This window comes from Lynx canadensis, chromosome F2 (assembly GCF_007474595.2).
Source record: "Lynx canadensis isolate LIC74 chromosome F2, mLynCan4.pri.v2, whole genome shotgun sequence".
Taxonomy (NCBI): domain Eukaryota; kingdom Metazoa; phylum Chordata; class Mammalia; order Carnivora; family Felidae; genus Lynx; species Lynx canadensis.
Genome location: NC_044320.2, coordinates 34,698,037 through 34,712,889, shown reverse-complemented (window position 1 = coordinate 34,712,889; position 14,853 = coordinate 34,698,037). Strand labels below are relative to the sequence as shown.

The following is a 14,853-nucleotide window of genomic DNA, read 5'->3' as shown; positions in this document are numbered from 1 at the left end:
TTATTTGGAATATCTATTTTAATTCATATAAATCAATTTCATTTAGTTTTCAGTTTAAGATTATTAAAAGGCTGGTGAATTAATGGATCAATCTAGAAAATGTGGCCCTGGAAACATACTCGTGCTCACGTATGTATTGAACTTTACCAAAATCTTCCATGTGTAATGCCCAGCATGTTACCGGATTTGCTACTTTATAATTAAGATTCTGAAAGAATAATTGGAAGTTCGTAATATTCAGAGTTGAAATGCAGAATTAACTCTTTCACAATAGAAGCCAAAGTAAAACATAAGGAGGAATAAAAACATTTTATCTGTGTATTCAGAATCACACACAAATTACCTTTACAGTTCAATTTACTATATAGAAATCATTTGGGTTTTATATTTTCAGTTAAATTCTGAACTGAGATTACAATATTGTTTAAAAAAAAAGATTGTTACATTAATTCAGTACTTTTTAGCATACCAAATTGAAATACATTAGTTCAAACCTCAGATTTTATGGCAAACAGTCTTCAAATACAATACAGACATTTCTTAAGGTTACCATTTCATTCACATGTGATATTTGCTACTCTGAGCTGTATACATCGAACAGCTCTCCTATGAATATGGCAAAGTTGACAAGCCATGAAAACTCAAAGCTGTATACTCAAGCCAAGAACTCAAAGTTGTACCATCTTCTAAAAGGTCTGTCATTTCTGGACCACAAAGCACGACATGTAAAGAAGGTTGGGAAGAATTCCTCCTCTTTATTACGGTTAAAAAAAGTTGCATGTAGCTTGGAACTTTGCATAAAACCCCATATTATGCCTTGGTAAAGTCCAAGGGTAATTAGATGACAATGGACTGGGGTCTTAAATTTAATTAATAGAACCCATGAAATTCAAATGGGCATCAATCAAATCAAAAAATATTAAGCACCTACTGGTTTAGATTGAAATTTATTAGAGATTCATGATCAATTTCTTTCCACCTTGAAATCAAGGTGTAAAAACCAGCTATTAAGTGCATTCCAAACTTCTCCTATGTAGCACAGGTAGAATTTTCTGTCCATTGGCACCAAAGTGAAGTCACATTTCCTCTTGGGAGACAGAAATTCCACATCTGAACATAGAGTAAGTTAGGAAAAAATGACCCCTGTTGTTTATATTTTATTACTATTGTGATTCTGAGATCTAGGATTACTAATATACTAGCAGTGAACAACGTAAACGCCTGGCAACAACTGTCAGGTTAGTAACGCTAACTCCCTTCCCCCAGTCACAAGATTTTAGTATGAAAAGAATTAAAATTACTAAGCTGAATGGGAAATAACAAGGAATGGAGAGTAACTAAAACAAAGCAAACTCCTAAAGTTTGAAATCATTGCAATTGAGAAACTGAGAACAGGTGTGCTTCACCCCACCCCCTTACAACTCTGAATTTAAATAATGTTCCGTGCAAAAGAGCATCAGGTTTCTGGATATAGATGTAGCCCTTCTTTAAGTTTTAGTGCGCTGCAGACTCTTCTGCAATTTTATTTCCCTCCCCCCAAGTTTATTCAAAGTATTTAATAGAATCTTCCATTTCAGCCGAAAGATTTGTAATTCAAAGATTTACTAAGGTATTCTATGCATTCTATCTATACAGAAACACCTATTAATTATTACAATCGGTTTATGCAGAATTAACATTTTTGGTGTTAAAATTGTTAAAACATCATGCTTACTGCACATCGACTCTCCATAATGAATCTGAACTTCACAATGATTTACCAAACATTTTACTTAAATTACTAATTAAATAACTGAAAAAATGTACTGAGCCAAACTAAACTTAAATGGGCTATAAAGGAAAAACAAAAAATAAAAAAACCTTCAAAACAGTCCATATACACATCTATTTCAAAACTACCTTTGCTAGCTAGCCCCTTTCCCAAAGTTTTAGCCTGAAAAAACAGTAAAATCTACACAAAATTTTATTGCAATCATACAAGGGTTACATTAGGTCAAATACAACAAATACTATGATGCAATTTTACATTTATTAAACTACAGTTCAAAGCACAAATTTACACATTCTAAATACACTAAACGTATCTAATGAAGTCACACTGGTCTTCCACTGACATTTGATATATCTGGGTGAAAGACATTAACTTTACAAGACTTTTTAACATGAATCCTTAGTATAAAAACTGTGTACTTGTATGTAAACGATTTAATGGGGAACCCAATTAATGGGCTTCCATCTCCACTAAGTCATCCATTTTGTTGCATATTTTATTTTAAATGCTTAAGGGGTAGGACAAACTGGTTAAGTTTAAATCTGGATACATTATCTAAATCTCCCAATTACCCCCCAATGAATTATAGATGAAAGCTGATTTTGTCTGGTCCCAAACAGCTATTACTAATAGATTTTGTTTCCAAGAGAATTAACAGAATAAGATTGTTTGAATTTGTTTCACACTGGAATGTAGACCAGACAAGCTTAACCTGCAACTTCAGATCTAAAGAAGCATTGATGCCTGTTTAAGCTTCAGAGGAAAAGCCATCTTCTTGGCTCAGCTGAATGCAAGAAGGCACAAAGAAGAAGTTCTTCATCATTGTGTCTGAAGTAATTCCAGCATCCTGCATCTCATACCTAACATTAAAAAAAAAAAAAAAAAAAAAGTGTAATTCTAAATTTAAGCACAAAGACCACACTACCACATAACAAATGGACAAGACTATAAATATAACTAGTCTTCCAATAATCCTTAACAGAGGGAGGGGCACTTTGCTATTTATTGCTTGTTAGGCATTTGTTACAGAATTAAAATTATTAGCAAACATCTTATGTCATCTCAAATATCCAATCAGCTTTAAAATGAAAACAATACCTTACCAATCATTGAATGACATCATGTAGTAAATCGCTGGCCTCTGAAAATCATTAAAAGCAGATGGTTCATGGAGAGAATCTGCTCCCATGTTATCAAAGATAAGCCAATCTCCCACATTCAGCTCAGGAAGAAGACAGTTTTCCACAATTTGATCAAGCTCATCACAGGATGGACCCCAAAGGCTGCTTGTAAACAGAGGCTCATCTTCCTTGTATTTCTGTAGGAAAAGGTTTTATTTCTTCATTAATTTTTACTCGTGTTCATGCAGGTAATGAATCCGAGGGAGGATGAGAGCATTTTTCACTGAGTCAGACCCAATGCACCTATGAAAGGCAGGCCTGGAGCCAGGGGCACTGGTGCTCCTTCTTAACTCCATCTAAGGAGGGCAACTCCTCAAAAAAGGGCAACATTTCCCATCCTAAAGTATATCTCCAAAACTTGGGATGCATCTTAAAAAAAAAAAAAAAAGGGCTCAGTTTATAAACTGCCAAATAAGCAGCTCTGGTATTTGTAATAAAACTTGCCTTGTGAACCTCTGGAATGGTATTTAAGTCCTCAGACAGTTTACTTGCAAAAGAACCATAAACACCATCATTCATATAATACATGAAGGCTGGTTCATCACTTCCGGTTTTTTCTACTGAAATAAAGCAGAAAAAACAAAGATGAATTTATATGGAAATTTCAAATAGAGTTACTATGCAAGGCATAGCAAACAGATTTATAGAGCAGACTTACAGCTTTCACATTTCCCAAATATTTAATTTAAAAAAAATATACTGACATACTTTAAAACTGTTAGCCTAAAAAACTGAAAAGACATTTCATACAGGAAGATAACCAATAGACATGAAAAAAGTTCCCTACAGAAGTTACCAGGTAAATGCAAATTAAAACTACAATGAGCCATCACCACCACCTACCTATTGAATGGAGAAAACTAAAAAGTGACAATACTGAAAACATCCATGAAAGCGGGGAAACAATCAGAACTTGCACATATATACCACCAGGAGGATAAAATACCACTGAAATCTTCAGAAACATCTACTCTGTGACCTGGCAATTCTATTCTTAGTCATTTCCCCCAATGAAATGAAAAATGTCCATAAGACTTACACAAGATTGTTAAGTTTTACTCTTAACAACCCACAACTGGAAACGACCAGTTGTTATTGTTATTCACTGCCAAGGAGAATGAATCAATTGCATATTCACAGTGGAATATTAGTACTGAATGTGAAAAAAAAATTGTTCAGACACTATACTGAGCGGTCCTAAAATATATGCTAGAGGATTCCATTTATATGAAGTTTGAGTATAGCCCAAACTAATATATGGTGGAAAAACCATCAGAATGGTGGCTATCTGGCAAAGGAACAAAACTGGAGGGAAATTCTAGGATATGAAATTTATGTTTTTATAGGGATGTCAATATATGCCTTCATTATTTGTCAGATCGTGTATTTAAGACTGTACTCACTGAATAAAAAGGACATGTCAGAAGTAGTGAACACGGTCAATACTCTTCTTGGTTTTTAAAATACCACTCTCCATTAAAATGAATTGGAGCTCTTTGGAGAAATGGCCAACTCCAGGTCTGAGGCAGGGTAAGAAGAGCTTGGAACATCTTGATGTACCAGAAAGTAAAGAAGCACTCAGGAAATGATGGGGGCACGTCAAAAGGACCCAAATTTTGGGCAGTAAATAATGAAAAGTAGATTACATAACCTATTGAATAAGTACCTAGGAGTCTAAACTAATATAAATAGGTAGGAAGGTAGAAAGAGAAAGCTATTCTTAAACTGAATAATGAAGTAAAAATATGGAGAGAAAAAGGTTATTTACAATGATCTTTCCAATTCATTATGAAGAAAACTCACTTGATACCATCTTAACCAAGTGATCAAAATGTAAAGTTCCTTGTATCCTTGCAGCTCTTCAAGTTTGAAATTTTTAAAAGACTATTTATAGAAAAAAAACTTATTCCCGTTAACTTAAGGAAAAAAACTATAGGAATAAGTCTTCTTAATGTTCAACAGTCCTTTCTACATTTTTTAAAGTAGTATTTGTCAGGAAGGCAGACTGACTAGTGCCTTTCTGTTGGTTTGACAAGAGAGATTAAGACTGTTGGCCCTTGTTATGAAAGAAAGCATAAAGTACATTGTCCCCCATGAGTAAAAGTTCCATGACAAGAGACATTACAATAAAACACCGGTTCTTAACAAGATAGGAGAATCAATCAGCTGGGGAAGCTTACCTAAAATATGCTTATCAAAACACCAGAACCAAGAGTTAGATTCAGGAGGTCCTTCACAACATATAAACGTCCATGTCCTACAGTATTTTACACTTGACAAGTATCTGATCATTTCAATTCATTTGTAGATGAATTGATCTAACAGAAACCAAACTATAAGGGGGCACCTGGGTGGCTCAGTTGGTTAAATGTCCAACTTGGGCTCAGGTCATGATCTCACTGTTCGTGATTTCGAGCCCTGCATCCAGCTGTCAACAGAGAACCCGCTTTGGATCTTCTGACCTCCACCTCCGCCCCTCCCCTGCTCACACTCTCTCAAAAATGGGGAGGGGAAAAAGAAAAACTTACCTCCAGAGGAAAATTTATCATTTTCAACAACTTTCTTTGCAATGATATTAACTGCAAGTGTAAATGCAGAAGACACATAGTAGCTTCCGGGTTCTGAAATTATCTTAATGCCAGATCCTTCAGGAAAGTAGACATCCAACAAAGGGCTGATAACATGATTAACCTATAAATTTTAAACCCCACATTATGATTTCAATATTGAATTAGATAATTCATCACAGTCATGTTCTATAATCTAACCCTAGCAAATCAGTTTCTAAATATTATAGAATGAGGGATCGAGGGGAGAGCAAGAAGGTGAATAGTAACGTACATCTAGATAAAACAGCTTAAACTATCCAAATGATAAATTCATTTGTGCCATCAAGTACCCCTAAGGGCAGAAACGCAACTGTATACAAATTTTTTGTAAATAAGTTATGTTAGAGTTCACAGAATTTTATTAAGCTTTTCAAAGTTAGCTAGGTCTTCTCATTGTCTCTTTATCTTAGAATCAAATTAAAAATTTTAAAAAAATATTTGTTAGAGCATGCGAGCGAGAGCAGGGGAGGGGCAGAGAGAGGGAGACCCAGAATCTGAAGCAGCTCTAGGCTCTGAAACTGACATGGGGCTCCAACTTACAGACCATGAGATCATGACCTGAGCCAAAGTCGGATGCTTAACCAACTGAGCCAGCCAGGTACCCCAGAATCACTTTTAAACAGATAGTACAGGGTTTATTTCCTGCCATTGTTAAACTCTAGTCTATATCTACCATTTTAGTAAAGAATGAGATTATTCCAGCACGTCCATCCACTGAACAAAGTTTACCTCTTCCAACTGAAATTCAGATCCTGTGAAGCCTCCACCAATGTCTAACATGTTCATTGTGAAGCCAAATTCTCCCTAGAGATAGGAAAAAATACTTCAAATGCTTATCCAAATTGTTATGGCTACAAGGACATTTCAAACACCCCTTCCCAAGGAGGTAAATAAGATCTGTTATAATCTTTAGTATAGCAAGTGCTTTGGTCTCTATTAACCGAAGAAGGTTTACTCAATGGTATATGTATACAGTACAGTCTTCCTGAGGTCTGTCCTGGCTTGTAGTCATATGCAAATAAATTACTATTTCATCCCTTTACCTAGTTAAAAAATGTGACTGTATGGAACTGATTATAAAAAATGATGCAAATGTTTTAAGTATATGAGGGTACTTCAGAGGTAGTAAAAACACTGGATATTAGTCTTAAATAACACCTTGGCTTAAAACATCGAAATAACGCAAGGAAACAACTTACAGCCATGTCAAACACACATCGAGCATCAGACAGAGCATGTACATATACTTGAGATTCTTTGCAAGTACTTGAAACATGAAATCTGGAAGAAAGAGAGTAGTAAATTTAAAGCAACAGCACATCTTAGAGGTCCTTCCTGTCATTCTTTTTCAGTTCTCATTTACCAGACGTAACATTACCAAATATTTAAAGGACTGGAAGCACACGCCTCTAATTATCCAAGTTACGATAGCAGTGTTTTTTTGTTTGGTTGATTTTTTTTGTTTGTTTTTTAAGAAAAGGCAATGTATGGGTAACACTGTAATTTTACAAAGAATTTAATTTTTTTTTTTCAACGTTTATTTATTTTTTTTTGGGACAGAGAGAGACAGAGCATGAACGGGGGAGAGGCAGAGAGAGAGGGAGACACAGAATCGGAAACAGGCTCCAGGCTCCGAGCCATCAGCCCAGAGCCCGACGCGGGGCTCGAACTCACGGACCGCGAGATCGTGACCTGGCTGAAGTCGGACGCTTAACCGACTGCGCCACCCAGGCGCCCCTGTAATTTTACAAAGAATTTAACAATGAGCTGTCAGGCTTCATAACTATCAGAAAGGGACAGGCTTTTATGTATATGAAGCATCAAGCACCACTAATAAAACTGGGTCACAAAATCTTTAATTTGAATGTACAATTTTATCTGACAAAATATAAAAACGTGTCTATTGTAAAATACAAAGGTACTGGGTGGCTCAGTCGGTTGAGCGACCGACTTCAGGTCATGATCTTGCGGTTTGTGGGCTTGAGCCCCGCGTCGGGCTCTGTGCTGACAGCTCAGAGCCTGGAGCCTGCTTCGGATTCTGTGTCTCCTTCTCTCTTTCTGCCCCTCCCCCACTCATGCTCTGTCTCTGTCTCAGAAATAAACATAAAAAAAAATTTTAAATACAAATGTACATTAATTCAGCTGAGTAGCACTAACACTTGTTAATGCTACTTATTAACAGAAACTTAGAGACTCATAACAGAATACTTAAGACTATGGCAGTGGTTACACGAATCTGTTAAAATTCATAAAAAGTCAAATCCAAAAAGTCAATTTTACTGAATGTTACCTTAAAAAACAGAAATACGAAAACCCTCAAATTGGTCAATATTGTTACCTAAGGCAGAATTAAACTTAACAGTGGTGACTTTTTATCCATCTTTATGAACAACTTAAAAAGCAAGACTTTGCATTGCAGTGAGACTAACAATGGACTGGCAACTCAAAAAACGTGGAGCTCTGTGCTCCAAATTTGACCCAGACCATAGTTCTGACATCATGATCAAATCATTAAATCTCTTTGGGCCTCAGTTTCTACACACATAAAAATCAAGAAAAGTGAGGGGCGCCTGGGTGGCTCAGTCGGTTGAGCGGCCGACTTCAGCTCAGGTCATGATCTCGCGGTCCGTGAGTTCGAGCCCCGCGTCGGGCTCTGTGCTGACAGCACAGAGCCTGGAGCCTGCTTCAGATTCTGTGTCTCCCTCTCTCTCTGACCCTCCCCCGTTCATGCTCTGTCTCTCTCTGTCTCAAAAATAAATAAACGTTAAAAAAAAAATTAAAAAAAAAAAATCAAGAAAAGTGGAACAATGTCTGATTTATTGGAGTGGCCAAGAGATTAAGATGAAAAGGAAAAAAATTTAAAGATGGGAAAAAAAATAAAAGCACACAACTCAAATGAATGCCATCTTGGTATTCATTAGAATTCTAGTACATCCTCTCCCTTCAATTTAAAGAAGGGGGGGTTTTAAATTACTAACTGAATTTTTATTTACTATTTTATCTCTTAGGGAAGGGGAAGGTATAGGCACAAAATTACATGAAGGATAAAGCATATTTAGTTGTTTTTCCTAGACTAAGGAAAAAAAATACATTAAACTGAAAGTTGAATCTATTAGAGTTCGTGCAAAAAGTCTTAAATCAGAAAGACAAAGATTTATCACCATAAAATGAAATTTAAAACAAATACTCACTTAACCCCAATAATTTGGACATCAAGTTCCTTAGCACATTCCAAGAGATGCCTACAGTTCTTCAGGGTAGTGCCAAACTTCATGTTACCCTCTTCGCCTCCAATATTATCTTCTGTTGCAATATGTAGTAAGACCCTAAGAGAAGGGGAAGATGATTGGGGCAGAGTTGGTTTACATCATCATCAGCACATGTGAAGCCTGAAGATTGTAGAAGTATGTTGATTATGTTGCCAGTGCTCCCAAATCCAGCGACGGTTGAATCAGTGAACCTAATGAAAAACAATCCTGTACAGAGAAAAAACTAGCCATTAGGGCCTAAAGCATGAAGCTCACAAGGACGGGAATTTGGAAAATGCAGAAGTTAAGACTCTGTTGTAGCAGCAAGAGTCAGTTGGGCTCTGTAATGAAAGACGACATTACTTTCAAATGAAGTCCATCAGTCCATAAAACCACCTAGAAAGACTAAATTGAACAGCAATGCCATCATTGTCTTTCGGATGAAAACATCAGGGCTTTAAATGTTTCAAATTTCCTAAATTGTTCTAGCTACCTAAATTTCCACCACTTATTCTGAGAACTCCTATTAATCTCATACATCTTACCAGAAAATTGGCAAACTTGGGAGTTATTTAAGCATCTAAAACAGTAGCCTTTTAAATACTGATTCAACTCTATTTGGTATTTCCTTCCAAATCATGACAACCAAGACAAAATGATCAAGACTGTCTCAGGAGACACACAGTAATTACAAACTACTAAAACCCAAAATATACAAATGCTGTTTGTAAAACTGTTTTCCCAAAGAAGTCCTGATGAGTGACTGATGATCAGAGGGGCCAAGTCTGATAAAAGCAAAATTATTCTTCCTATAGGTATAAATAATCAGCTCTATCAAGAATATAACATCCACTTTACAATTAACAAGGTAAACATCCCTAATCACTGCTGTCTTTAAAAGATCACAGAACAGAAAGATTTTTTGAGAGAGACAAGTGGTTCACTAGAATTTTCCCCAAAAGGCCTTTATTCAAAGTTTTTTTAGAGTAATCAATCCTGTCAGGACACCTAAGAGTATCATTGAAGTCAATAAGAAAATTATAAATATACAACAAAAATATGGATATGATACACATTTTCAGGAACACAATGCATTAAAAACAAGCAATTTTGTATTAATACACTATACTTTTAGTATATCCTAAGGTCTTCTTGACGTACCAGTTCATGACAAGATTAAATCTGCTTTTTGCTTTTAAAAAGTACACATTTTAATTTAAAAAATCTTGAGATGCATGCAGGAACAAGTACAAAAAAAAAAAAAAAAGTAAACTTCCTATGCAAAGAGAAGAGTGGGCCTTAGAAAAGAAACCCCTTGAATCTACAGAGTAGGCTCCTAAGACACTGTCACTAAGGACAACCATTTAAGAACTACAGCTAAAGGCAGATTAAACCCTGAGCTAACCAGGAAAAAAAGCTGACCAACACATATCCTGTTCCCAGCATGACAACTAGTAGGGTTGATATGATTATGAAAATAGGCTGTGGCCCTCATTTTATTATCCCAAGAACCCCATTTTCTTCCTCGAGTTCAAGATTATAAATTCATATTCCAAACTGCCCTTATCTCCTCCCAACTCTACAAGAAGGATCAGAAATAGGCAGCCAATAAGATGCTATCAGCATTTTCGATATAGGAACTTATTAAATAAGTTAAAAAAATAATTACAATACAAATCACTACTCTACTAAGCATTGCCTTTTCCCAGGCCAAAGACAAACCCAAACCCTAAAGAGTAAGATAAATATTCCCATGTACTTAGTTTCACACTTACTTGGCATTTGGGTGATTACGTGCAATTTTCTTCAATTCAACTTCATTGTCACATGTCATGATGTTCACTCCAATTTTTGCTGCATACTTTATTTGAGACACTTGTTTGCAAGGACTTATGTAAATGATGTTTTCTGGAGATACACCCAATTCTTGCACTAAAGCCATTTCAGTCTATAAAAATATATTTTAAATAGTGTCATCTAAAAAGCAAAATTTCTATTACCCCTTTTCATTCAACTACCACTTTATAACTTTTATTTTTTGGCTAAATTTAAATCATATTAAGTTAAATTGGGATTGCATAAAGTCACAGTTCTTATTCTGGTAACACTACTCTGTGTTAAAAATCCTTTTAAAAGCTATAATTACCACCAGAGAAATCTGGTTTAGAAGTATTTTGCTGTTATCAGAAGTAATGGTCTAGCTCTAGCCTAAGAATGAAGAATAAATAAAAAGTTATTGACAAAAGATAAAGCTTTTCAAAATCTCATCTCACTGAAACTTTCCTTTCATTGGTACACTTGAAAAGTTTGTAAATTTCCATCAGGCTGCGAATTTACACAAGAGTTTAAAAACATCCAAAAGACAAACTTCCTTGCAATTTTTCTAACTGCTGTAACCAAAAGTTAAAGTGAGTTCTAAAATGTTGCAGTTCAGTGACAAAATAATGAAAAATACTCACTTTACTGGAACAAGCAAATCCAGTTCCAAGAGCTGCCAAAATCTCAAGTACAGCTGGAGTGGAGTTGCACTTTACTGTGTAGAATGGCTTTATCTGAGCCACTACATTCTGCCACTGACTGTGTTTCTTCACAATCTTTCCAAGATCTCCCACAAAAAATGCATTTTTCCCTGTCTATTATGATCACACACAAAAAAGAGAAATAATAAAGGAACCATTGAAAACAGAGTACCAAAAGTAGTAAAGAACTCCCTTTTCCTCCATAAAGGAGCGAAAATACACATTTACACACACTACTATACTTAAGGCTTAAGAGTAATTAAAGCTAAATAGAGCAAATACAGGAGAATCCAAATACCTTTTTCTTTTTAAAACTTGACTTTTTGCTGTGCTATGCTGCCATATAACATATTCTCTTCTTTGCTTTTTCTAAAAAACTGTATCAAGTGTAGTGACTTTCTACTTTACAACTGCCTCAGTTTGGGGGAGTAAAGGAGAAGAAAACCACCTGTTTCCTTCCATGCTTTTTTCCTACACTGTTTAAAACTACTCTGGTAGTTCAGGACCTGATTTCCTAACACAGTGAGTAGAATCAGGAATGCTAACCAAAATAAGCTATGTATCTCCATTATAAACTGCACGTAAAGACAGGATGGTAAAACAAGAAAGCAAGGACACTAGGAACCGATCTTTAAGGTGACAAAGCTGGTAGTCTGTATACAGAGATGGCAAAATTATATTAAAAAAAAATACAGAAGTACACTAAATACCAGCTGAACTGGAATAAGGATATTCTTCCTTCAAAACTAAGAAAACAGATTTTAATTAGGGATCTGGGGAAATCTGTAATAATTTTAAAATGGCTACTCTAGGGTAAGAGAAGTGACTGTAACATGTCAGGCAGAGAGAGCATAAATCATTCAATGTTACATGGCAGACCAAATAATCTTATTTAGAATACACAACTATTGTTTGAAAAGCCAAGACAATATTACTGTTTTCTATTCCTTAATACACATTTGAAAATGTACATTATTGGAAAATACTGATCAGGATATAGACATGATTGGAAATTAAGGTTTTTGCATAGCAGATATGGGACAGTTGTACTCAAATTACTCCATTCTTTCAAGATATACCATCCCTAACGTTCTAGAGACAGAAAATTTATTTTTACTTTAATATGGAAAAAACAAATAAGGCAATTATTATGGCGACCAGCAAACTGGGATTAAAAAACAAGATTTTCAGCTGTAACCACCCTTGAACCATACAATTAGATGACACTGCTAGGAAAGAAGAGGGCTGTAGACTAACCCTCACTAAATGTGGGATAATTCAACATTGTGGGACAGGAATGAATGAAAGGAATATTTCGAAGATCATTATCTGACCCACAAAGAATGTTGCAAAAGTTAGAGGACTAAGAGAAAGGTCAGCATACTTCCACAAGGAGGTTCCTAGTGACCTAAGAGAAGGAACTGCAGAATGGCATGGCTATACAATTGACTGAACAGTATGACAAGTGTCACTTTTTTCCCCAAAATTTTGATGCCAGGGGAAAGAGATTTGCTGAGGTGTGGGGAGACTGGAGCACACGTGTAAAGGTCAACAAAAGTACTTTGGTATCCTATTACTGAACACCAATAACGTGAAAATCTTTCAATAAATTTGGGGAAATGGGAAATTAGCTCCAACAAATTTTATTAGCAAGGTAATAAACAAAGATAGTTCTATTAGTAAGTACATAACAAAAATAATCTTAAGTAGCAATGAATATGAGTCAATAGAAGCTGACATCTGGCGCCAGAGAGTAAACATTTCAGTGTAAGTTACCAAATTCTTAGCCAACATACACGACCAAAATTATATTAAATATAAATTAAAATCTACTCAAGCATATAGTTGAGAAAAACGGAGTAAAAAGCCATAGTGATTAGGAGGAACATAATCAAGAAAATAGACCATACAAGAGCTGGGCACAGCAGAGAAAGATTAAATTAGAAAGGCACTTGTTTAAAAAAAATTTTTTTTTAATGTTTTATTTTGAGACAATGTGAGAGACAGAGTGCAAGCAGCGGAGGGGCAGACAGAGGGAGGCACAGAATCTGAAGCGGGCTCCAGGGTCTGAGCTATCAGCCCAGAGCCCGACGCCGGGCTCAAACGATCATGACCTGAGCGGAAGTCGGACGCTTAACCGACTAAGCCACTCAGGCGCCCCAGAAAGCCACTTGTTTTAATCTGGGCTACGAAGAAAACCTCATCACTACGCAAGGGAAGTGGGAGTGTCAGACAACCTGGAAAAGCGAACATCTGGAAAAAGTACTTTTATCAGATTAACATCTTAGAAATAGAGCAATGTTTTAGAATTCAAAAATTTGTAAACACTGAATTTGAGAAATGTGAAACGGCACACTTACCAGGGTGTGCTCATAAACATAATTATCAATCACATTCCCAAGGTTTGTTCCTTCATCCAACAGGCCAACGGAGTAGTTTGCATCGTCAATAAATCCTTTCATCTCAGCCGTATTCCACAAAGCCGAAAGTCATAAACCAGGAAAAACAAGAGACGGGCCACCAAGCCTTATGTCTGGGTCCTTAGAATATGCAACAAACTGTCAAAATAGAAGTTATTTCAAAGTCTGTATTATTTCACTATTAACCTTATAATGTAGGGGATGTCAATGAAAGCATGCTAAGTGCCTAAATTAGTGAGGAATCTGTATCACTTAACACTTGCAGAAACACTGGATCATTCACTATCTTTTAATGCCCATTTTATAGTGAATGTGTATTTTATACATTTAAAAACCAAGCTCAGTATGACATAGTTTAAGATAATCCATATATGTGCAATTTATCACCAGTATGGTCACCTTACTGACGTGGAGTTGCAGACCCAGCCTGTATTATTTCTTGTTTTATCGTTCTTCCATAACACAATTTTCAGTGAAAGCACATCCTCATTTTAAGTAAAGAAAGCTAGAGAAATATTATCTGCAGCCAAGAAATTAAAATACTAGCCTAAGCTTCAATATACTGCCAATCACCTCCCAGTGTGTTAGCAGGTAACTGTAGATAAAGGTCTAAATTCTACAGGAGGGGAAAAATGAAGTAACAGAAATGGATAGAAGTGGTAGAGAGTCACTTTAGTGGACAATCTGTAGCTTTGATACAGACTGTCTAGGTCTCACCTCAAGCTCAAGTGGTACTGGCTACATCAGGTTAGCAATGTAATTCTCTTATGAGTTAAGCTGACTTAGAGAAATAGAAGTCAGAAAGATCTGGTCGTGGCTATGTCATTTAATAGCTATTCGATCCTAGGTCAACTTCTCTGAACTTCAGTTAATTATCTTAACTACTTCCTCAAAAGGTTGCTGTAAAAATAAAAAAAAAAAAAAAAAGAAAGAAAGAAAAGAAAAAGTATAGCATATGAATACAAAAAAACCCCAAACATTTGTTTAAACGTGTTGATTCAGAATAGAGCTAAAATTAAGTTGCCAATTGCCAGTAACACAAAAATGCCATCACAATTTAAAACTAGGCACAAGCTAGGCACCTGGTATATCCTAGACCATTTAC

The 14,853-nt window shown here is 35.8% G+C and overlaps 1 protein-coding gene across 3 annotated transcripts in view; it reads right to left on the bottom strand.

Moving 5' to 3' along the window:
• Positions 1–290: 290 nt before the first annotated feature.
• Positions 291–14,853, bottom strand: part of AZIN1 (antizyme inhibitor 1) — a 31,928-nt gene continuing 17,365 nt past the window's right edge. For 2 of the 3 annotated variants that reach the window (XM_030303747.1, XM_030303745.1), the window contains 10 exons: positions 13,689–13,886; positions 11,269–11,442; positions 10,585–10,757; positions 8,753–8,887; positions 6,761–6,842; positions 6,291–6,365; positions 5,481–5,643; positions 3,397–3,512; positions 2,875–3,089; positions 291–2,631 (listed from right to left, as the gene is read on the bottom strand). In XM_030303747.1, coding sequence (XP_030159607.1) covers positions 2,520–2,631; positions 2,875–3,089; positions 3,397–3,512; positions 5,481–5,643; positions 6,291–6,365; positions 6,761–6,842; positions 8,753–8,887; positions 10,585–10,757; positions 11,269–11,442; positions 13,689–13,790 — 1,347 coding nt within the window. In that variant the 5' untranslated portion in view covers positions 13,791–13,886 and the 3' untranslated portion in view covers positions 291–2,519. The remainder of the gene's footprint in view (positions 2,632–2,874; positions 3,090–3,396; positions 3,513–5,480; positions 5,644–6,290; positions 6,366–6,760; positions 6,843–8,752; positions 8,888–10,584; positions 10,758–11,268; positions 11,443–13,688; positions 13,887–14,853) is intronic. The other variant, XM_030303748.1, reaches the window with a different exon arrangement.